Consider the following 24,513-nt stretch of genomic DNA (forward strand, 5'->3'; position numbering starts at 1 on the left):
CAACCACCTCGCTAAAGTTTCCTGTGCTCATTAGGCAAGGCAGCTAATTATGGTTTGAAGCCCTGTTAGCCTACAGGATGTGCAAGTTATGTGAGGCCACTGGGCTATAAACATTGGTCACGTACAGTAGGTGTCAGTATTTGAAACTAATTTGACAGTCTTGGGACACTGTGCAGAAATTGTGGTTCTTTTCATGGAAACTTGGTGCCATTGTTCTTCCTAAGTACTCAGGATCCACTTAAAGGAGTTAATAATGAGTCTTCAAAATTGTCTGACCGAATGTATGCCCTTCGCTGTGTTTTTACTCAGGCCCCGTTGACTCAAAGTGTAGAATTTTCTGTGTGATTTTGTTCATTTATCCACCCTGCCCCCACTCCAGAATTGCAGTGTAAATTGCTCTAAACGTCTGTTGATGTTCATTTAAGTGTACACGTTGGAGCATCGCAGTTTGTGGACCATAATTACCCCCGGGCAGGGTCCGTCCCTGTGGATGCTTGCTGTGCTGCAGTTAGCAAAAGCATGTTGGCGCGTCAGAACCGTTCCATCAGGAGATCACTGTCCCAGATCCATAAGTCTACGGCTGTTGGGGACTTTCAGTATAGTGCAGCTTCCCAAACTAGCATTTCAGACCCTTGTAGGAAGAGCCCAGTCTGCACTGACCGCCGGGACACCCAGTTTGTTTCCGTAGACTCATGTGCTCAGTGATGGATTTGCTGAACCCCCTCCTACCGTGTACACTCCCCCCAAAGAGCATTAGTGTCCCCGGCCACTTTCCAGGGTACCCTCTCATCCCTCAGCTCATTGATGCTTCATGATCCAGCTCTCAGCTCACTTCTGTGAAGTCTTTTTGGATTATTCCAGCACCCATGGGATTCTCTCTTACTTTGAGCTGATGGCTCTTTACAGGGAATTAATTGTTTACAAATTTTTGGTCATGTATCTCAGTTTTATATGTATCATCTTCTTGAACCAGGGTTCCTTTGAAATTTGAATGTTTGGACATATTTGGCTTTAAAACCATATATTTTTCATCTGTCTTTCACCCAACCCATACTTTCATTTTCCAGTACATAAGAACAATGCCTGGAACTTACTAGGCACTTAAAAATCATTTGTTGAATAAATGAATGGATTTTTCTCTATGCAGAAGACAGTATTTTGAATATTAGTGAAGCTAGCAAAAAAAATCTAACCATAGCTAAGTAACCAAAATCCATGAGGATTAGTTCTTAGCCTAATACTAAGCATAGGAGAATACCAAGTAGAGTCCTGTTGGGTATTTGTTGCTCGATTGGTTTTTCGTTAGTTTGTTTTGCTTTGATTTGGAAAGAAATTAGCGTGAAGCTTTTCTGGTCTGGCGCTGAGCTGAGATTGCAGGGCGTGGTCCTGAGCGCACATGTACCCTGGTGCTGTGGCTACTGCTTGTGGGGCTGCTCGGCAGCACTGCCCAAAGGATGCTACAGAGTAACGCGGCTGGTCTTTAACCAGCATCCTGAATTCTCCTGTTTAAATCACTGTGATCTCCTACAAATTAGTCATCTTTTGAGCCTATTCCTTATTCACCACACTGTAGTCACACTTCATTGATCTTTACAAGGTGAACATGTGAGGTGTAAACGGGTGATATGGTCAAGGAGAGGTAGGGGACAACAGGGTGGAAGGTGCAAATTGGCTAGTAATATTTTGCTCCATTTATCAGAGAATTACTGTATATGTCATGGAAGTTTTATCTGTTTTGATAAGATATTAATTGTGATTCAGAAGTTGACTGTATTTCCAAATCTGACTGGAAGTGTCCTCCATGCAGCCTAACAGCACATTACTTTCCATGCAGAATATGGAAACTGCTTTAGAGATACACCTAATTAAAAGAAAGTTACGTTTAATATACCAGTAGTATTATAAGTGACCAGAATATTACATAATGTTTATGACTGTGTAGTTTCTTTGTCTTGTTCAAACTGTTTAAATGAGAGTCCTTAGCTGCTTTTGAATCTCTTCGGTTATGCCAGTTTATTATTTATGACAATTTACATTTATTAGTCACATTCCTAGACATGTTCTCCCCACCAGAATCCTGTTGCCTTCTTGCCTTTATGAGTTGTATCTAATTATTCAGTGGGAGGAGAGGCGATGTTGGAGTTTGGGACTGTCAGCAGATCTGGGCTCCAGTCCTGTTCCCAGCTCTTATTAACTATGGTCCTTAAGTCATAGAACCTCGTCTGAAATGTAGCCCCTCATTTATATGACACAGGCAACATTCACATCACAAGAATGGGATGAGGATTAACTGGCTAAATCCAGATAGCGCATATTCATGAACTGTCTCTCTTTTTGTTATTACTGTTATTCATAGTCTGTTTGGTGGATGCTCTATCACTTTCTCTTTGTTTTTAAATTAATTTTTATTGGAGTATGAAGTGAAGTGAAGTGAAGTCGCTCAGTCGTGTCCGACTCTTTGCGACCCCGTGGACTGCAGCCCACCAGGCTCCTCCGTCCATGGGATTTTCCAGGCAAGAATACTGGAGTGGGTTGCCATTTCCTTCTCCAGGGGATCTTCCCGACCCAGGGATTGAACCCAGGTCTCCCGCATTGCAGGCAGATGCTTTAACCTCTGAGCCACCAAGGATGTTAGTTTCTGCTGTACGGAAAAGTGAATTGATTGTACATACACATATATCCACTCTTTCGTAGGTTATTTTTCCATATAGGTCATTACAGAATATGCTTCATCTTTTATTTTGCTTTTATTTGAGGTAGTTTTTACCCATTTTGCTTTAGTGTATGAAACTTGAAGTATTATAGCAAATTTTAGATGTAGGTGCTAAATATAACGTATCTTGAATACGTTTGATGTTTAAGGAACATGCTTTCACAAATATGTATTAATTAATTCTATGTATTAATAGAAATCATTCTCACTATTTGATTGGCCTGTCATCTAGTTTCCAAGAAAAGGTAAAAATGCATATTTAGATCTAGGGAATTTAACCAGAGTTACTGAACTCCCCTAGAGAAAAGTCTGCTTTGTGCATGCAGCCTGCCTCTTTTCCTTTTCTGTTTATTTGGGCCTAGTATTAGGTTGGTTTTCAGCGTGATCATATCCTTTTGTTCTTGCTTAGCTTGATTGCAGTTCCATACGTCATTCTCAAGAAATGGTGCCAGAGGCACAAAGGTAGACCCACAAATTACCATGAGCTGCCTAAGGCAGGTGAGACCGAGAAAATACAAAACACATCGGGTGTATTAAAAGAACAAGTCTACTAATACATATATATGGACTTTAGAAAGATGGTAACGATAACCCTATATGCAAAACAGAAAAAGAGACTCAGATGTATAGAACAGACTTGTGGACTCTGGGAGAAGGCGAGGGTGGGATGTTTCAAGAGAACAGCATTGAAACATGTATATTATCTAGGGTGAAACAGATCACCAGCCCAGGTTGGGTGCATGATACAAGTGCTCGGGCCTGGTGCACTGGGAAGACCCAGAGGGATTGGGTGGAGAGGGAGGTGGGAGGGGGGACTGGGATGGGGAATACATGTAAATCCATGGCTAATTCATTTCAATGTATGACAAAAACTACTGTAATGATGTAAAGTAATTAGCCTCCAACTAATAAAAATAAATGGGAAAAAAATTAAAAAAAAAAAAGAACAAGTCTCCACTCAAATAGTATGATATGAAATTTTACTGTGAAAATAATTCTGGATGAACATAGGTTTGAAGATAATCTTTTAGTTTGGAGATAAGTTATAATTTGAATGATATACCCAAAGACAGGAGATGTATTTTTAGGTGTACATCTGCTGTATGTATGTACATATGTTGTATGTTGTGTGTATCTGATGTGTATATGTACATATGTTATGATTGTATGTTCAGATTTACCTATAACTGGCTGTATTTAACTAAAAATATCTGCAGGTATGCATATTTGATTTATTTTAAGGTCTCACTTTTCACAGTAGAGACTAAACAATGTGTTATTCTACAAATAGTAAGCACATAGCAGTCTCAGGAGATATCCCACATGCCTTCTTTTAAGGGGATACTTAGTAATTGGGGGCTTCCCTGGTGGCTCAGATGGTGAATTTATCTGCAATGTGGGAGACCCAGGTTCAGTCCCTGGCTCAGGAAGATCCCCTGGAGAAGGGAATGGCAACCCACTCCAGTACTTCCCTGGAGAATCCCGGGGACAAAGGAGCCTGGCGGGCTACAGTCCGTGGCGTCCCAAAATCTTGGACACGACTGAGCAAGCGACTACACTACCCACTTTGCTTAGTAATCAGAAGGAGATTATGTGAGAAATCAAAGCAAAAGGAATTGATCACAATAATATCAAGTAAAATCTTGAGATAAGCTGTGTTTAGAAATATTTTGTAAACAAAAAAGTCTCTAAGACAGAGTAGAATATATATATTTATAGAAGAGATTGGTATTGTGTCAATGATTATTTAGTTAAAAGCTATTTTTATATAATTAGTCACTATACATTGAATTAATATTTTTATCTACTCTAAATTTTTAGACTGTAGAGCAGTAACTTTTAAATTACTTTTAAGGGATTATTACCCTATATAATGAAGTCTTATGAAGACCACACTACCTTGAGCAAAAAAAGAGCTGGAGGCAGGAAACCGGGAACCCAGCTTACTTGGGATTCTCCTTCCCTGTTCCTCACGGCTTCTCTTAGCCCTCCTCCTCCTCTGCCTCACCCTTGGAACTGATGAAGTGCACAGGGGTTCTTCAGCAGAATTCAGGGTTCTTTAGCAATCTGCTGTGATGTTGCTTCTGGAGTGAAAAAGACTAATAGCGGCTTAGCAGAATCTCATACTGATAATGGGCTTCCCTGTTAGTTCAGTGATAAAGGATCCACCTGCAACACAGGTTTGATCCCTGGGTCGGGAAGATCCCCTGGAGGAGAGTATGGTGACCCACTCCAGTATTCTTGCCTGGAGAATCCCATGGACAGAGGAGCCTGGCGGGCTTCACAGGGTCACAAAGAGTAGGACATAGCTGAAGCAACTGAGCGTGCGTGCAGACTGATAGTATGTAAGCACTGAAGTAGTTGCCGTTTTATACTGTTGATCCTTTAGTAACTTTATTTGGGGAAAATTTGCTTTGGTTTCTGTTATTACATTTGATTATTGTCATGTATAAACGTTCTATTAAGAACTTAATTTTATAGGTCTAACTTTGTTTTCAATGGGGATTATTTATCTGTCAAAAAATTGAGATGTCTATTATGTCCCTGCTTTGGGGTGCAAGTCCAAAGTAAATAAAATTTTGTAAGTAAATAAAATTTTTTTCATCTTTTCAGTATGCTTAATATGACTGGAAACCAGAACACTCCACTCTGTGTAGGCTAGATGGAAGCAGTGGAGAAGGAGGGGCAGGGAAACCAACTGAGCCGGGCCATTGGTCAGCAGGTGATGAGAGGCTCCGAGGAAGCGCAGGGGCAGTGGGCCTGCAGAGGCTGGGGGAGGCTGAGCGCCGCCTCGGGCTGCAGTCAGCAGTGAGCCACTGATTGAATAGGACAGCCGAGGAGGAGTCAAGGATGCCTCTCCTCTCCTGGCCCTGAGCAGGGCAACTCACTGAGGCCATCTCCTGGTGGGGAGGCAGAGGAATCATAGATCTGGCGTCAAGAGTGGTGAGTTTATTTTGAACACCTGTAGAACATCTAGGTGAGGTCCCAGGTGCAAAATTGCAATATGGAGCTCTGAAAAGAGGGACTAGGCTTGGAGTCATTAATGTTTTAAAAGTTCATTCTTGTAATTGCACCGATATCAAAGTCAAAATATTTTTCTTATAAACATGCAATTACAGGTGGGTTAGGGAAGGCTGCCCTTGTAGTCCTTGTATAATATGACCAAGGCTTCCCTCCTCCCAGCTTATGACATGGTGCTCTGATGGCCTCAAGAAAGCCAATTCCGGGGGGAGGGGGCGCGACGGGGATGGAGATGGACAGGGAGAAATTGCTTCAAAAGGTGTAATAGTCAAGTTCAGATCATGGTGTGAAAGTGAATGTCCCGTCATTTTGCATTTTGCACTATGATGATTTCTGTTTTTCTTGGTTAGTTTTGATATGATTATTTCTCCCCTAGAAAACTGTAAACCCCTTATAGTTAAAGAACTGTCTTCCACCTTTTCCCCTTGCTCTGTCCTCACCTGTCATCACACCACATCACCTATGTTCCCCACCACAGCTCTTTAATATAAGAACACAGGCTTTGAGACCAGGTCGACCTAGCTGTGAATCCTAGCTCTGCTGTTAACTGGCCACATGACCTGGGATGAGTCCGTCCAAGGCTTTCTATACCTCTGTCTGCTCAGTGTTCTTTCCTGTGACGTGAGGACTCTGCTAACTCTGCTTATGGGTTGGTTCGTTTGCAGTTGCAGGGGTTTAGTCTACAGAAACGACAGTTTGATTTGGTCCAGTCCAGTTCTGTGCAGTGGCACAGTGAGGATGATACTATGTTTATAGTATCTTGAGGGTCCTCAATAAATAAATTTTTCAGTAACTGTTAAATGATTGACTACTACTACCATAAATATGCCTCAGTTAACTATTTTCAAAATGACATCAAGGAAAGTTCAGTTCAGTTCAATTCAGTCACTCAGTTGTGTCTGACTCTTTGTGACCCCATGAACCACAGCCTGTTGGCATCACCAACTCCTGGAGTCCACCCAACCCATGTCCATTGAGTTGGTGATGCCATCCAACCGTCTCATCCTCTGTCGTCCCCTTCTCCTCCGCCTTCAATCTTTCCCAGCATCAGGGTCTTTGCCAATGAATCGGCTCTTGGCATCAGGTGGCCAAAGTATTGGAGCTTCAGCTTCAACATCAGTCCTTCCAATGAACACCCAGGACTGATCTCCTTTAGGATGGACTGGTTGGATCTCCTTGCAGTTCAAGGGACTCTCAAGAGTCTTCTCCAACACCACAGTTTGAAAGCATCAATTCTTTGGTGCTCAGCTTTCTTTATAGTCTGACTCTCACATCCATACATTGCTTAAATTGAAAATCTAAAGTGAAATACATATAGGAAGACATGTCTTTACAATAAGATCTGTGAAATAATGAAGTGTTTTCCAGGAGTATGTTGCCTAAATCTTTTTGCTTAAGATTACAAATCAAGTTACATTTAAAAAGACAAAATCAAAATGATTTAATGGTTTTCATTTTTATTATATAGAGGTTGATGAAATGCACATGAAAATTCTTCAGTCTCATAAGTTACTGAGATAAAACATATTTCTGTTCTCTTCAATTTTTATTCAGTCAATGCCGTGAATGATGATTTTTATTATACAAACTACAGTGAAATTTCAATTGTCTGGAGATCAATTATCAACCAACTTCAACTTGAACACAAACCCAAAAGCCTGCAAGTTATTTAAAAAAAAAAAAAAACTCTGTGCAATTAAAATAGATACCACAAAGTACGTGCATAAAATCTCTGTACTTTTGTTTTTAAATTTCCATAATAAGAACTTTTAAAAAATAAAGGCAGATGAGAAGAAAGTACAAAAAAGATCTTTTTAGATGGTCTTGAAGGTGCATCACCTTCAGATAGCTGCTTTACTTTATGGAAAAAGGAAGACAACCTTTGAGATGCCAGACTTTGCTTAGTTAGTGAAGGATAATGCTTGCTTAGCTTTTTGAAATCTTGACGTGTTAATGACTTTGACTGAGCCTCCTACCCTAACAGGGTGACGGTGTGAGAGGGCAGTAACCCGTGGGACCCGCTCTCCTTGCCTGTCGCTCTGGTTGCATTAGTACTGTGCCAGTGGTAAATATTTCTTTAAAACCCACTCTGTGATGTCATGTTGGAATCCGTAAAAATAAATTTAAATATTTTCAAAGAACCCTCTTGTCCTTTCCTCCTGCCAAACCCATTCATTCCAACTTTATATATTGTTGTGACAAGTGAGATTATCTGATTTCTCAAGCTGTCCAACAACCTGGAGTCGCTGAAAAAATAGCTGTGACAACAGGAAGAGAGAGAAATACATAGAAAGAAGTGAAACCATGCCGCATAATGTGGGAACAATTAGAGCAGAGATTCCAAACTGGTGCTTCAGGGGCCGCATCCATCTCACGAACATGTTTAGCTTAGCTCCCAATCTGTCGATCTGCACAGTATTTTTGTTTGTGTTTGTTGATTATTTTCAGTTTTTAACGCTCAAGTATCAGGTGATTCACATTTTACAAAATTGATTTTAAGTCTCCCATCAAGACCCCGAAGCACCGACTCTACTTTCCTAAAAGGATTCTGGAGAGTTTGGACTGACTGTAGTAATTTGACTGCAGACGGAGGTGTCCAGTTCCCCGCTGCCCCCATTTCAGGGAGGGCATTTCAGTATTCACAATGCCCACTCATCCTCCTTATCTCCCCAGCCCTGAGGCTCCGTGTTGGTTGTATTTATCTACAGTCTGGCTAAAAAGAAACTGAAGAAAACATTTATTCATCTGAGTCTGCATCGTAAGTGAGGAATAGGAAGGTAGACTTAATGGGCTGAGCGTTATTGAAAGAAAGGAAGCAAGTGAATTTTTTTATAGAGAAAAATGTTTCATTGTGTAATATGCAAACAGTGTGTGTCCGTGTCAAAGTAGTACAATGAAAGCAGCTTTGCCCGGTTGCTAGATCTGCTTGGCCCTTGGCACTGGACTTAGTGAAGAGTCCATAGCTTGCAGCACAGCTTCTGACTCCAGTAAAGCATAGTACTCAAGGGGGAGTTGTGCTCGGTCTGATGAATGCTATGTGAAAGGATAAAGAAGTGGACAGAACTTTCCAGAACGATTTCAATCTAAAATCGTCAAAATAGGAAACTTTCAGTGTATATGTTGAAGCATTTGAAATTGCCAATATTTAATAATTTTGACCCAGAAAAATGGTGGCTTCACATTGATTAACCTGCTATAAAGCAGTAGGTTTCTGCTACCTGTTCATTTCACTTATGTGGAATTCCTTCTTTTCCCACAATATCAAAAATGTGATGGTGGTTTATCCTGGTTAATAAAATTCATAATACATTGAAGAACAGTTACAGATATTATGTGAAGCTTATAAAAGCAATTAAAACATATAGTACTGTGCTTCATTACAGTCTGAAATACAGCTTATGTTCATGGATGAGATAATATACTTGCAGTGTAATGATTGAAAACATTTTGCAGTTGATAAGCCCTTCATTATGAGAGGACAGTAGCTTCACAAATCTTCTAATCCCCTGAGATATAATGCTTTCTCTAGAGAGGCTTCTCTATTTATCATCTAATAAATGTGTTCTAGAAATTAACTGCATTGCACTTTGTTAGTTCTTTTCTGTGGGTACAGCTTTCTCCTTTTATAGGCTTTATCTTAAAAAGAGATCATCACCTGAAATTTGGTAGATTTTATAAGAATCTTCAGTAAATGCAAAGGACTTAAATCGAAGCTTTGGGGGATGCAGTTTTATTTAAATTCTTTCATTTCTTAGCACCTGAATAGTTCTTCCAAATAACGTATTTAGTTCACACAAATAATTTTTAAGCACGTAGTGGTTACACTAAGCTGAATGCATATCCTAAAAAAGTTGAAATAATAATTATTGGAGAACTACATTATCTGATATTCCTTAGATCTGATATTCCTTTTTTTGTTTGTTTAAAGCATAAAATTCCAGAGAAATAAAATGTTTAAATTCTGCTTTTTAACTTTCAAAGCTATTATCACCGAGGATAAATTGCATTTCTTAAACTAATAATAGTTTGTTTATAACTCTATATATAAATATTTATGATATTACCGATTTAAGGGAACTGTCAATCATAGTCTGTTTTCTTAAAGACATCTTTCTCTGGACCTGAAAAATAGTTGGCTGAATTTAATGGCTATTACATAGTGTGTGGATAGATGATAGACTGAATTAAATGGAAGCACAATACTATTTCATCAGGATTTGCTGCAATTAAATAGAGTTGAATTCTCCTACCAAAAAATGTACTGAATGAAGTCATGTTAATACATTTATTTTAGCAAAAATAGTCCCTTTACTGAAAATATCCTTTTGCATAAAATGATAGGTGTTTACTTGTTTATTTTCAAATATCTTGAAGTAAAAACAACTCTTAAGGTTTTTGGTGAAATCAGAAAAATCGTTTCAAATATGTTATGGAGGAAAGATTTAAGTTATAGAACTATTCCTTGAGAATATATGGAGAATTTTCAAGCATCTGGGATTCTATTTCAAATATTGTCTTACTCAGTGGTAAATATTGATATAATACTACAGCTGATAAAATAAAGTATATCCCAATAGATTTTTAAAATAATCTATTTGCCCACATAGATAAATCTAAATATAGAGCAGAGTAATAGTGCAGGAACCAGGAATAACTAAGAAGATATTATTGTTTAATTAGGTTTAGTTACATTTTCAAGATATACTGCTCACCCTGGATGCTAAGCTGTCCTGCTTTTACTCTACTTTTAATTTTTGATTTTTATAGACTGGGTATTAGCAGCCCACTCCAGTATTTTCCTGGAGAATCCTATGGACAGAGAAGCCTATGGGCTATAGTCCATAGGGTCGCAGAGAGTTGGACATAAGTGAAATGACTCAGCACGCACATAACACGTATACACATAAAGAGACTGACCTTTCCTTTAATTATATATTTCATTCAAGTCCCAAAAAGCAATTTTTAATGAATGCCTAAAATTGAAAACATTTAGGAAAGACCATAGATTTCCATGTTCTTTCTTAATAATTGAAATAGCTGATAATCCATGTGCATTTATCTTCTCTTCCTCCTAAAATCTTGCTAACGTGACTTTAAAGGGATTTTTTTTTTGAGAGAGAGTATGGCAATGAGAGAGGGCAACACATTTTTAGAAAACACAAATCAGAAGGAGGCGTGCTAACTGTCTTAACAAAGCAGTGAAGCTCATAGCCTCATTGCTCCCAGAGAAGAGCTCCATGACAGGTGAGCTGGCTAGCCTGCAGAAACCCTGCCAGTCTCAGCTCTTAGAAGCATCCGAGAAATTAGAAAGCCCTCCTGATATGGTCAAAGATCCGCAAGTGACCAGATATTTGAAAGAAGCTTGTGACCTAAGAGAGATGAAAGCAAACAGAAAAATCAAGCTGAAAGGAAACAGAGGCAATGCAAATAGCAAAAGAAAGCATCGGAAACCTCAAGTACTATTCTCAGAGATAAGAAAAGCAATTACATCCTTGAAAAAGAACCGACTGCTCTGAAAGAAAGGAGAGGATGAATTTCCAGAATGAATGGGCCCACCAAATGCCCAGCGCCATGTGTGAAAATAGATCTACGTGAAGGCACATCATTGGAAAATTTTACATTGCTAAGGATGAAAAGGAGATTCTAGAAGTTACTCAAGAAAGAAGACAGGATTCATGCTATAGATCAGGAATGAGTGGCTCCAGTTCTTTTAAAAGCCAAATCTCTTAATTACCACCATGTAGGTGGTAATTATTTTGCCACTATTTGCTCAGCAGTGTGCCAAACATACATAAACAGTCATGATAATTTAAGTATCTTATCTTTTATTTACTCTCCGAAACCACACTGAAAGCAAAGCAACAAAGGATTTTCTTTTTCTTTCATATTTTATCCCCTTTGTCATTTTGCATGCAGTAATCATACAACAAATATTAGTCAAGTTAACCTACAGTTCAGCAGTTCTCTATGTAATTTGTTATTTCTCAACATTATCGAACTCTCTTTCATTTCATCCTTCCCACACACAAAAAAGTCTTGGGGAATACTTCTGATTAACATTAAATTGGTATCCCCATTCAGAAAGGTACATCCGGCAGTTTTCCTATTAAAGCCGTGAATCGCCAGGTCCCTAAAGAGGTGGGACTGCCAATCAGAGCCCCAGTTTCACATTCCAGAAATATTCAGGGTGAGGTCACTAAAGCAGAAATCACATGGCTGAGGCGTCTCTCTCATCCACCGGCTGGCCCTGGGATGAGGCATATGGACAGAAGTGAAGTGGATGAGTCACAAGGGAGACAGGCAGGAAGTCCACACTGCAACACAGAAATGGGCCAGACAGTCGTTACTAGTGGCGCGGAGCATCCCGAACGTAGAAACCTGAACCGATAAAGGAGATAGTAGGCTTGTGGTGACTCTGCTGGACGTGCTGACTCCCAAGGAGTTGCTGCAGACAGATCCACCTCTCCACATTTCTCACAGATGATCAGTCTCAGTCCTTCAAAGAAGGTTTCGGAAGGAGCAGATCTTTGCCTATCATTTTATTCGAGCAAACTGTTTGCAAGATGGAGGTGGGGGTGGGGAAGGGCTGGAAGGAGGTTAGGCCAACAGAGCAAGAGTGAAGCACATGGACCTTGTGTCTAAAGAGTTTTGTGGAAATGTCAGGAGGATCTGACGGGTTCCAAGAAAATAAATCACTATAGAATAATGAAGCCATGCCCCGATAAAAGGATCGATCCTGAGAAATAAATCATATGATTTCTAGACACTAAAAGCAAGACACGTATGAAGGGGAAGAGTCAGGTTGCACTTGGGTTTCTCCACAGCAGAAGTGAAGCCTTGTCTTTGAAAGCTCTGAGCATAAAAATAAGTATGACCCCCAAATTTAATACTTAGCCATATTGTTCCTTAAATATAAGAGTAATAGTCTTTTTTATGCATTCAGGAATTTAGGGATATATGAAGAGTCTTTCTTTGGAAAAAGCAAAAACAAAACTACTTAAAAAATACCACCTAACCACCCAGGAGATTAATTAAAGTAAAAAAAAAAAAATCTCAGGAATAAATAGAATCATAGAAAAACTCATGGTATTTCACCCATTTAATATAGAACCAGAGCAAAACAACCATGAAAATTGTGGTTAGAAAAGAATATGGAAAAGCTGAAACCTGAAACAATGTAAAAATAATAACATACCTACAAATAAGAGAGGAAGAAGAAAGAGGAAGAGATATTTGCCAGTTTTCTAATCTTTCAAGATAAGTTTTCTTATCAAGAAAATAGTCAATAGATTCTGTCCAAGATTAAAGTGTAGAATTTTAAAAATAGTTCAGAATTCTTAAAAATTTACATAAATTTTTTTATTTATGTAAACTTTTTAAAGAATTGCTGTCTTTTATGGTAAAGAAATGTTTAGTTGAATTTCTGTGATTCTTTTAATCTCAATTCAGTTTCTTTTCATTAAATTCAAGTAAAACCAATTACTTTAAAAAATCATGTATAATAATATGTATTTCTGAAATTATTTTTATTTTGCTCTGGCTGTGTGCAGAAGATGTTGGAAGAATGCGTACCAAAGTTAATGGTGGTATTTCTGGGTAGAGGGGTTTGGGGTAATTTTTAAGCTTTCTTGGACTTTCCTTTATTGATTTAACTTTCAAGATAAGTTGTGCCGTTTCTCCTGACTGAATAGAGTCATTGTTTAAAAATCAAGGAACTGAAGAAAGTTATTTTGATTGGACTGCTAAAAAAGTATATGCAGATATTTCAGTAACATCTAACAACCAAACACGCATTTATTAACTGAGCCGTATTCATATTTTCTGCGGGTGTGACTCCACTGGGCACTATTGAGAACCCTTTGGGGGCTTTTTATGTAATTGTCGAAAATAACTGAGCCATCATGTGCATAGTTTTCTGTGTCAGTTAAGAGTCTTTGGTTGCAAGTAACAGAAACCAGTAGAGGCTACTTTAAGTGGAAACAAAACAAGGAACAAAGCAAAGACATTACTGAAAGCAAATGGGATGACTCCTAGAGTCAAAAATCAAAACCCAATAAAATAGGCCTTGGGCAAGATAAGAACAGGGCACCTCTTAAGCGGGGACTGTGAGTGTCCTTTGGGGAACCTGCCCAGGGTGCGTGATCTCCAACTGTTTTCTTAAGCCATTGCAGGCAGAATGCAGATCCCTGCTGGGGAGCGTGTTTAGTCAAGTTTGGGACTCACCTGGAGAAGGGAGGGGACCTTTGATTCCAAAGTACACCCATGGAAAGGAAAATGGAAGGGTTGTTTCCAGAAACCGCGGATGAATGGACACTGGGCAGATAAAATTAGCAGTGCCTCGTACCTTTGTCTCACTTTAAGCTTGCAGAAAAGTAAGCCTCTCACTCAGTATGCCTCTAGAGGAATTAGCTGATTTAGTTTCTTTATCAGATCTGTTCCTTCATTCCTTTCAAAGTAATTACTGCTGCTTCTTCCCTGTCTCATGACACTGATTATTAGCTAAAGCTAATTCATCAGCTAGATATAGGTGAAACACCTTTAGCTATCTTTCAGGAAAAGCTTAGTAAATTATTTGTCATTCTTCAGCCCAAGAAACGTTCTCCCTATAAGTAAAAGTTTATTAGATACCGTGAGAGGTCTCTGGGTTCAGCCATTTTCTGTCCTAGCTATAATTAGAAAGCTAGACAAATTATATCAACTCCTAGGGAAAAAAATCCACACACATACTCTTTTTAATAAATCCAATTTACTCTATTTGCTTGGTATTAACAACTGTTAATGTTATGTCCAAATTCCCTTCCTTCCTTGTTGAAAAGAACTCTATCACTGCAGCCAGGACATACAAATGGATAGTTAATTACTCGGCACAGAGGGTGATGTGATTCATCACTGCAATGTGGAAGCCAATGTTGCCAGTTGTCAGCTTTTTCCAAACTACATAGTGTTATATGGTCTACGTCCCAATCAATGGTGGCAAAGCTCCAGAAAGAAATACTACCTAGAAGTCAGAGACTCATTAAACTGATCAGTCTAAAGCCCTTCGTCTGTGATTTCCAAACCTGGCTGTGCATCAGAATCACTTGGTGACATAAAAAATTTTTTAAAAAAAGGAGAAGCAGGAAAAGATACAGCTTCCTGGTATCCACCCCTGAAGTGATGGGTCAGAAAGCAAGTCAGGATTTTTCAGGGCCTGAAGTTTATACAATTTGGGGTTTGTTTTTAAGAAGATGAATGCAAAGCATCTTGCTTTAACAGATTTTACAAAAATACATGACCATGTGGATACATTTCTAGGATCCGGGTCCTGGTAAAGGTCCATGTAAATGATGGACCCTGAAGCTTAACTCCATTAGCTTCAGGGTGGGCCACGTGTAGGCTAGGACTGGGGAATAAACATGTGTTTGCCTGTCTGCGTCTGTGTGTGTGTGTCCACGTGAGTGTGTGCTCCTGTGCCTGATGCAAGGTCCCAAGTGAGGGGACCCAGGGCTGGGACTCTGACTTCTCCCTCGAAAACAAAGCGAGTAGAGAAACTGTAGTGTTCTCTGCATTTTAATCCCGTCCTGCACTGCACTCTGAACTCTCAGACTGAAACACTTTGAATTTCGTATGTTACTGACTTGCCCTTCTTGGGGCAAAAATGCCCAGCGGCAGGAATTCGTGCCGGTTTCCAAACTAGTTCACACGCTGGACAGCGGCCCCCAAATTCCAGCCGCGCTGGTCACAGTCAGGGAGGAGTCGCTGCACTCAGCTCTCTGTGTTTCGTTTTGGTTTACAAATAGCCTTTTGCTTGTTTCCCGCGGTTTTCCATGATTTTAGATATTGAATTTTGGCACCAGTGAGTGTGTTTGTTTGCCTTAAGGAGCACTGAATTGGAGAGAAACGACATTATAGGAAATGTCAAGTTCTTCACTTTACTCTGGTAGAATTAAATGGTCTGTCCAATAGATGTCTAAAAAAATAACAAACTGTTTTTAATCCTTTGTGAAAGTAAAACATGCCTCGTGTTGAATATCTTAAAATGAACAAATATTTAAGGAAAAATATGTTACCCATAATCTCCCCCAAAGATACCTGCAGTCATCACAGTGATAAATATACTGTGGCTACTCAATAAATATTTTTAGAACAAAAGAATAATATGAACTCTAGAGAATACAAGCAAAACCATTTTCTAACTTTTTTCCCTAAGTGCCTGTGATTACCGTATCTGAGATACATGTATTTAAATGAACATATATTGAATACTCAAAGTAAAGGCCCTATGCTCAATAATGATGATGTAAAATGAAGCTGGGAAAGATTGAGGGCAGGAAGAGAAGGGGACGACAGAGGATGAGATGGTTGGATGGCATCACCGACTCAATGGACATGGATTTGGGTAAACTCCGGGAGTTGGTGATGGACAGGGAGGCCTGGCGTGCTGTGGTTCATGGGGTCACAAAGAGTTGGACACGACTGAGTGACTGAACTGAACCTGAAAGATGAAGCAAGGTGGTCTTTGCTTCTCTCAGTGGAATTTGTATCCAGTAGAAGAAGCCCAGTAAATCCCTGCCAATGCAAGGACACCTAGAGCAGCTATGTAAAATCACACGCGGGGAATTTCTTTCAAATCCAAGTGCCCCTAGCGATTTCTTTTCTCTGGACATTCTTGACTGTTCTCTTTTCTCTCATTCCACATCAGCAAATACTGTTGGTCCTATCTTTAAAATCGATTCACAACTCAACCCGTCTCCCTCTCTTATTATGCTGCCCTGAGCCAAGCCACCATCTCTTCTTATCTCGATAATTGCAGTGGCCTCCTTATTAATCTCCCTGATTCTGTTCTTGCCGCCATACAGTCTGTTCTTCATCCAGAAGCTGGAGAAGTCCTTTGAAAAATTTTCAGCTCATAACAACAGCCTTCTGCCACAAATTCTCCAATGTATTCCGACTTTATTTAGAGTAAAAGCCAATGTCATTACATTGGTCTGAAAGATGATTTTGTCCAACCCCCCTTTTCTGTCAACTCCCCAGTCTAAAATCTACTATTCACCATCTTGCTCTTTTGCTTACTCTAGAACAAGCCAGCAACCTGCCTACCTCGCAGACTTGGCAAGAGGTTTTCCCTGCACAGTGCCTTTCCCTTAGACGTCTACCTGCATGACTTATGTCCTGTGCTTCAGATCTTCGTTCAGATGTCAGTTTCTCTGTGAGCCCCTTCCTGTTCATCCTAATTAAAACCAGAGCACTCCTACCCCTGGTCCCTGCTTAATTTTTCTCCAAAGCACTGTTACCACTCAAAATACCATATATGCTTATTATTTATTTACTTTCATAATACAAGCTTCACAAGGGCAGGCATTTGCTCTCTTTATCCCCAGCTCCTGAAACATTGCTGGTGCATCGTAGGTGCTCAGTTAGCGTTTGCTGAAAGAAAGAAGATAATGTGTTCAGTCTGCTGACATGCCTACATGTTCTCTCTTCCTGTGGTTTCCTTCTGTTCAGTATCAAGATACTTTCACAACGTTGACTGGGTGGCTCAACAGCACATCCGTTGTCACTAGCCTTTGTATTTCTTAAATGATAGTTGCTGAAATCTCATCTTAAGTTTTCTGTGCTCCAGGGCAGGTAGATGTTAGTAGCCAATGCCTGCTTGAAATTGACGCTCCATCTTTACAGTGGTCTGGAAAATTCAGTTCAGAAAGGGGCCAATGAAGAGAGATGAGAGACACTACTGTACTTTTCCATATCTACGAACCAACATATTTAAGCCCAGAATTCGCTTCTCATAAAGTGAGGAAATCTAATATAATGTCAGGATTTTGAAAAGGATGCATAATTCTTTGATAAGTAATATATGTATTTATGCAGGCTGGAATAAAAAAGAATCATTGAACCAGGGACTTTAGGTTCTCCAGTAATGTTAGAGTGGTAAGGTTTTTTTTTTTTTCTTCCTCATCTCAAATTCTAAAATTTAATAAGGAGATTGTCAGGGGAACCTAACATTCCACTCAAAGGGTTAGTTACCAGCAAATACAGCACCACTGAAAATCAGAGTCGTGAATCAGATTCCTGTTCAGTGAAGGCTAGTTCTAAATGCACCCCTTGTTCCTTACATTTTTGGAAGTCCCATATTCAGAAGTAGTCTACCTGCTCAATCACTTTTGTGTCTTTCTGCATTAAAATAAAAATAGTCAAGAAGGGATAAGTGGGGCAATATTTATTCTTGCTCCTAATGCATATAAAGGCCTCTATTTTTTAAAAAAACTCCTTCATTTGAACTCTTGCTTTTCCACTAGCTTGTTTATCTCATAGGAAGGAAAGCAGGCACAGCCTATAAATAATGCTTGTGTTTCCTTTTCAGGATGTATAGGGCAGGAGAGCCTCTTCCCTGAAAGCTCAAGGGCCACAGCCAGCTCGCTCCCTTCCTGAGTCAGACAGGTCTCCTGTGTCGCTATTCGGAACTCAGTACAGCAGAGTCACGGAAAATAAATGCCCTGGGAGCAGCATCCTGAAAATTCCAGCACAATGCAGAGTTTCCACTCCAGTGTTACCCACCATTGTTGGACAGTTTTTATTGAAGATTATTTTTCAGTCTATTTTTAGAGGTTTAGTGTTGCTAAAGTGAAGCGTACTCCACAGTCTTTGAAATTCCCACAAGGAAATGACCATTTGGAAAGTTCTCAATGACCTTATTTCTTCCCTTGAACTTGCTTTCATATTTTAAGAAACTTTAAGACTTTTCATGTCTCCAGAGGATAGATTAAGTTTATTTTACTGGGAGTTTTCTTCAAATTACATGGAAAATTATATGTTGTCTAGAGAGCTATTATCTGTTATAGCCTAATAATAGAAAAAATATGTATGTGCTCTTCTTCTTCAGCAATTTAATAGTTATTATAGCTTACTGAGTAATTGCAAGGGGACAGGCACTAAGCTAGGGTTTTCTGAAAATGTGCGACATGTGAAAAGATGCACAGCATCATTAGTCCTTAGGGAAATGAAATAAAACCCACAGTGAGTCACCACTTCATAGCCACTGGAGGCTCTGTGATCAAAGAGACAGATACTAGCAAGTGTTGGCAAGGATGTGGACTCACTGGAACTTCCATATGTTACTGGTGGGAATGTAAAATGGCAGATCCATTTTAGAAAATGCTTTGGCAGTTTCTTAGGAAATTAAGCGTATACTTAACCATATAACCCAGAAATCCCAGTGTCAGGTATTTACCCAAATGAAATGGGAACACATATTCTCACAAAGATGCCTATGCTAGGTTCAGGGAAGCATTGTACCTGATAGCCAAGAAGCAGAGACAACCCAAACGTCCATCTCTACTGGAACGGATAACTTTTCAGCATTGAGAATGAACAGAATTCCAGTACACATAGCAGTAGAGATGAATCTCAGGAACATAATGGACAGCTAAAAAGCCAGAAACAAGTGTGTTGAGAGTTTGACATTTAAAAATAAGAACACTGATCTCTGCAACTGGAAGTCAAGACCGTGCTGTCCTTCCGGGGGAAGAGTAGTGGCAGGTGTTGGGGATGAGGGTGTTTTAGGGGGGTGGCCCTGCTGCGTTTCCCAGTCCAGACGCTGTTACGCAGCTGTGGTAGCATTGTCAGAATTCATCCAGCTGTTCCCTGAGGACTTGGGCGGTTTTCTGTGTGCAGGCTATACTTCCAAAAAATAGATTAAGACTATAAAAAAACGGAGTGACACTTGGTTTCCAGAGATTTAGGGGTTCTAGGAAAACACTCTCCACATTCATTCCTACAAAGACTTTATCATCCAGTGGGAAGACAGGCTTGTTGGTAAATAATTCTAATGTGAAACGAACTCTGAGAAGTGCTGCATTAGAAATATATGTAAGTACAACGAAGTAAAGGAAAATACAAAAAAAGGACAACTGGCAAAAATGTTATAGGCTGTGGTCACTGTTGGATTTGCTACATAATACCGGGAGGAACAGAATAATGTTTAAAAGTGGAAGACACGCTATACGTTAGAAAGTGAAAGTGAAGTCGCTCAGTTGCGTCCGACTCTTTGCGACACCCTGGACTGCAGCCCACCACGCTCCTCCGTCCATGGGGTTGTCCAGGCAAAGTACTAGAGTGGGTTGCCATTCCCTTCTCCATACATTAGAAACAAAGGGATTAAAAGCTTTGGGTTATGTACAAGGAGTTGGGACTGTTGGAGAGACAAAGTTGTTTTCAAATATCAGAACACAGAAGTTGTTTATATCCTTCAAGATGAGTTCCTCTGTTTTCAGTTGACTGCCTTTGCCTGAGTTGTAGGTTATTTTGTTCCAGAGGTTCTCAGCCCTGAGTGCATATTGGGATCACAGGAGCTTTTATAGCTGCTCCCAAGTCAGAATCTCCAGGGCTGGGACTCGGGTGTCTGTCCTCTTTCTAGGCGCCTGTGAGTCTCCTGAGCCGCCGGGGCTAGGAGCCCCTGCTGGAATCCTGCGGGGCAGAGGGAGCCTTCACTGGGGCCATCACACCACAAGAAAGGCCTCTGAAAGTGCCGTCTCTTTGTTTTGGGAGCTACTGTGGCTTTCACAAAGAAGAGCACTTTTCATATTTATCTCTTTGTACCTGTGCCAAGAAATTTCTTTGCAAATGGCTTTTATCCAAGTATGACATGAAAGATGTTAATCCTACTGTTAAATTTTAACCTTAATTCTTTCAAGCACTGGGGCATTGCTTCTGATTTTATTACAGGTACATAGATCCACAGCAGACGATAGAACTGGAAAGGACAAAATGGCACGTGTAGGTCACTTGTTAATGCGCTCACATGACTAATCTTTCTCCTACGAGGAAAAAATGTATTTTTAGTCCTAACATTTATATATCAGATCTTTCAGTGCAAAAATAAGACCTGCTTTCACTTAGAAAATTTTAGTCCTCTACTTAGTTCATTCACTTGATATCGCTTGTTAGCTTATCCATTTTCTTTCTCTTTGTTTTCAAAGAAATTTTAGAATCACAGAAAAGTTGCAGAAATAGTAAAGGGTTCATGTGTATTCCTCACCCAGCTACCTCTAATGTTGACAGCTTATATAGCCATAGTGCAATGATCAAACAAGGAAATTAACTTGAAACAATAAGATTAACTAAGCTACAAATCGTATTTTAATTTTACCGTATTTTTCCTTGATTTCCGTGTCTATTCCAGGATTCAATCCAGGATATCACATTGTGTTGATACCTACTTGTCAAGTCTCCTTACACTCCTCCAATCTGTGACAGTTCCTCATTCTTTTCTTGTACCTCATTATCTTGACCCTTCTGTTGACTACTGGTGAATCATTTGTAGACTTTTTCTTACATTGGGTTTGTGTGGTGTTCTCTTATGAGTAAATTGAAATTGTTCATTTTGGTGAGTAATTATTTGCAGAAATAATTAGATGATACATTATGTCTGTATATGTTATTACTAGTGTTGTCAATTTTGATTATTTGGGTAAGGTGGTATCTGCTGAGTCTTTCCACTATAAAGTTACAACCATTGATAGTTGATAAATACCTTTGGTGGGCTTCCCTAGTAACTCAGACAGTAAAGAATCTGCCTGCAATGCAGGAGACCCGGGTTTGATCCCTGGGTGGGGAAGATCCCCTGGAGAAGGGAATGGCAACCCACTCCAGTGTTCTTGCCTGGAGAAGCCCATGGACAGAGGAGCCTGGCGGGCTACAGTCCATGGGGTCACAGAGAGTCAGACACGACTGAGCAACTAACACACACACAAACATCTTTAGCACTATGCCAATATTGTTTCACCTCAAACTTTCATCCACTGATTTCAGCATCCATTGGTATATCTTGCCTGCAATAATTAATGCTGTGGTCTTCACCAGATAACATTTTTTTATTTCCCTTATTCCTTATATATTTAGTAATTGGAGTTCTTCTATGATGTGCCCTCCCTTGGCTGTTTGTATCAATATGAAGCTGTGAATACTTATTCAATTTTCTGAATCATAATCCAGTATTATCATTATTTATTTTGCTGCCCAAATTGTTCTAGCTGCAGCCATTGGCAGCTCCTTCTGACTGAATCCTCTGTCCTTTCGATGTATTCTCACTCTTTCTTATTGCTTCTTTTTTTCTTTGATCACAAGATACCACAGAATCAGCTTCTATTTTACCTGCCCCAGGTCTGGAATTTTTGTAAGAAACTCTGATTCCCTTTTTTCAGTTTACCAGAGAATGATGTTTAGATCTGGGTGCTTGTAGACCATTGTTACTGGGGTGTCCTTGGCCCTATTTCCACTCAGCAGAATAAGCTAGGAAATATATCTATGTATATTAAGCCACACATGTATGCACATATACAATATTTATTAGTTATTTCTATATGTATTTATCTATCATGTGTGTCTAAAAAAGCATGAGTTCATTCTCATATCCCTGATTCCAATTCAGTACTACAAGGTTCATTAAGCCTACCCCCTTTTCTTATTTGTAACTTCTTTAACAATGAAAAGACTGGCTCTCATTATTTATAATCTTGGATTATGCATAAAGTAGTTACTGAATTGCTAACTCATACCCCTGCGAGAGGTAGATTTCCTAACTAGAGTGCAGTGATTTGCTGACAGTTCTGTTTGGTTTTCACTTTACAACATTCAGTCACAATCGTGTTTCCAAAGCGACTTACTTCTTCTTCTTTTTTTTTTTGCGACTTACTTCTCAGTTCCATCCCCTTCAGTGTCGTCATACTATTGGCCCTGGTCATGGTGTTCATTTGTAACACAGTTAGGTTTGTTTGTTCCTGTCGGTAGTCTGCTTGGGCTTCCTATCCTAGTTGGTTTTATTTTTTTTATTTTGGGAGGTATATAAAACATTACTCTGGTTTAGAGAGTCAAGTTCAGTTCAGTTCAGTCGCTCAGTCGTGTCCGACTCTTTGCGACCCCGTGAACCGCAGCACGCCAGGCCTCCCTGTCTATCACCGACTCCCGGAGTTTACTCAACCTGATGTCCGTCAAGTTGGTGATGCCATCCAACCATCTCATCCTCTGTCGTCCCCTTCTCCTCCCACCTTCAATCTTTCCTAGCATCAGGGTCTTTTCAAATGAGTCAGTTCTTCACATCAGGTGGCCAAAGTATTGGAGTTTCAACTTCAGCATCAGTCCTTCCAATGAATATTCAGGACTGATCTCCTTTAGGATGGACTGGTTGGATCTCCTTGCAGTCCAAGGGACTCTCAAGAGTCTTCTCCAATACCACAGTTCAAAAGCATCATTCTTCGGCGCTCAGCTTTCTTTATAGTCCAACTCTCACATCCATACATGACTATTGGAAAAACCACAGCCTTGACTAGACGGACCTTTGTTGGCAAAGTAATGTCTCTGCTTTTTAATATGCTGTCTAGGTTGGTCATAACTTTCCTTCCAAGGAGTAAGCATCGTTTAATTTCATGGCAGCAGTTACCATCTGCAGTGATTTTGGAGATGAATGAAATAAAGTCTAACACTGTTTCCACTGTTTCCCCATCTATTTGCCATGAAGTGACAGGACTGGATGCCATGATCTTAGTTTTCTGAATGTTGAGCTTTAAGCCAACTTTTCACTCTCCTCTTTCACTTTCATCAAGAGGCTGTTTAGCTCTTCTACGCTTTCTGCCATAAGGGTGGTATCAAAGCTAGAACCAAAGAGATATTCCAAGAAGTGTGCACTCCTCCTCACCCCACCCCCACATTCCATACCCTGTCCTTTTCTGCCTTTCCCACCAACCCACTACAGTTAAACAGTCTCTGTAGTTTCTGGTATGTCTTTCCCATATTCCTTTCTTACAAAGGAGCAGATTCCTATTTTTAATTCTGTTATGCTTTGCATGGTGGTAGCACATCATGGAAACTCTTTTGTACTTAATTTTTTCACTGAATGATTTGAAAGTTCCTAGTGATCTTCCCCCATTTAACTTTCTAAAAGCTGCCTGGTGTTTAGTTGTGAGGTTGTAGCATAGTTTAACCACTCTCCTGTGTATGGGCATTATGCTGTTTCCATTATTTTGCAATTACAAGTTTATTCTTTAATGAATAAACTTGTACATGTATAATTTCATGTAATTAGAAGTATATATTCTTGGAAAGAAAGTTATGACCAACCTAGACAGCATATTAAAAAGCAGAGACATTACTTTGTCAACAAAGGTCCATCTGGTCAAGGCTATGGTTTTTCCAGTGGTCATGTATGGATGTGAGAGTTGGACTATAAAGAAAGCTGAGTGCCGAAGAATTGATGCTTTTGAACTGTGGTATTGGAGAAGACTCTTGAGAGTCCCTTGGACTGCAAGGAGATCCAGCCAGTCCATCCTAAAGGAGATCAGTCCTGGGTGTTCATTGGAAGGACTGATGTTGAAGCTGAAACTCCAATACTTTGGCCACCTGATGCGAAGAGCTGACTCGTTTGAAAAGACCCTGATGCTGGGAAAGATTGAGGGCAGGAGGAGAAGGGGATGACAGAGGATGAGATGGTTGGATGTCATCAACTGACTCAATGGACATGAGTTTGAATAAACTCCGGGAGTTGGTGATGGACAGGGAGGCCTGGCGTGCTACAGTTCATGGGGTCGCCATGAGTTGGACACGACTGAGTGACTGAACTGAACTGATTCAGGGTGGATTCCTAGAAATGCAGTTCCTTTGTCAAAATTGACTACAAACATGCTCACGTCACTCAGTTGTGCTGTTTGCCTATGGAAGCTCCTTTCAGTGAGTTCATGTATTACCTTAATCATCATATGTTTCTGAATTACAGCTTTGAATTTGTGTGACTTTTTAAAATTTAACTT

The 24,513-nt window shown here is 39.8% G+C and overlaps 1 protein-coding gene across 1 annotated transcript in view; it reads left to right on the top strand.

Annotated features, from left to right (window-relative positions):
* FBXL17 (F-box and leucine rich repeat protein 17) overlaps positions 1-21,093 on the top strand; it is a 325,423-nt gene extending 304,330 nt beyond the window's left edge. Inside the window, exon 4 of the mRNA XM_070462691.1 lies at positions 18,078-21,093. Coding sequence (XP_070318792.1) covers positions 18,078-18,145 — 68 coding nt within the window. The 3' untranslated portion in view covers positions 18,146-21,093. The remainder of the gene's footprint in view (positions 1-18,077) is intronic.
* Positions 21,094-24,513: the final 3,420 nt, after the last annotated feature.

Source organism: Odocoileus virginianus, unplaced genomic scaffold (genome assembly GCF_023699985.2).
Source record: "Odocoileus virginianus isolate 20LAN1187 ecotype Illinois unplaced genomic scaffold, Ovbor_1.2 Unplaced_Scaffold_8, whole genome shotgun sequence".
Classification (NCBI taxonomy): domain Eukaryota; kingdom Metazoa; phylum Chordata; class Mammalia; order Artiodactyla; family Cervidae; genus Odocoileus; species Odocoileus virginianus.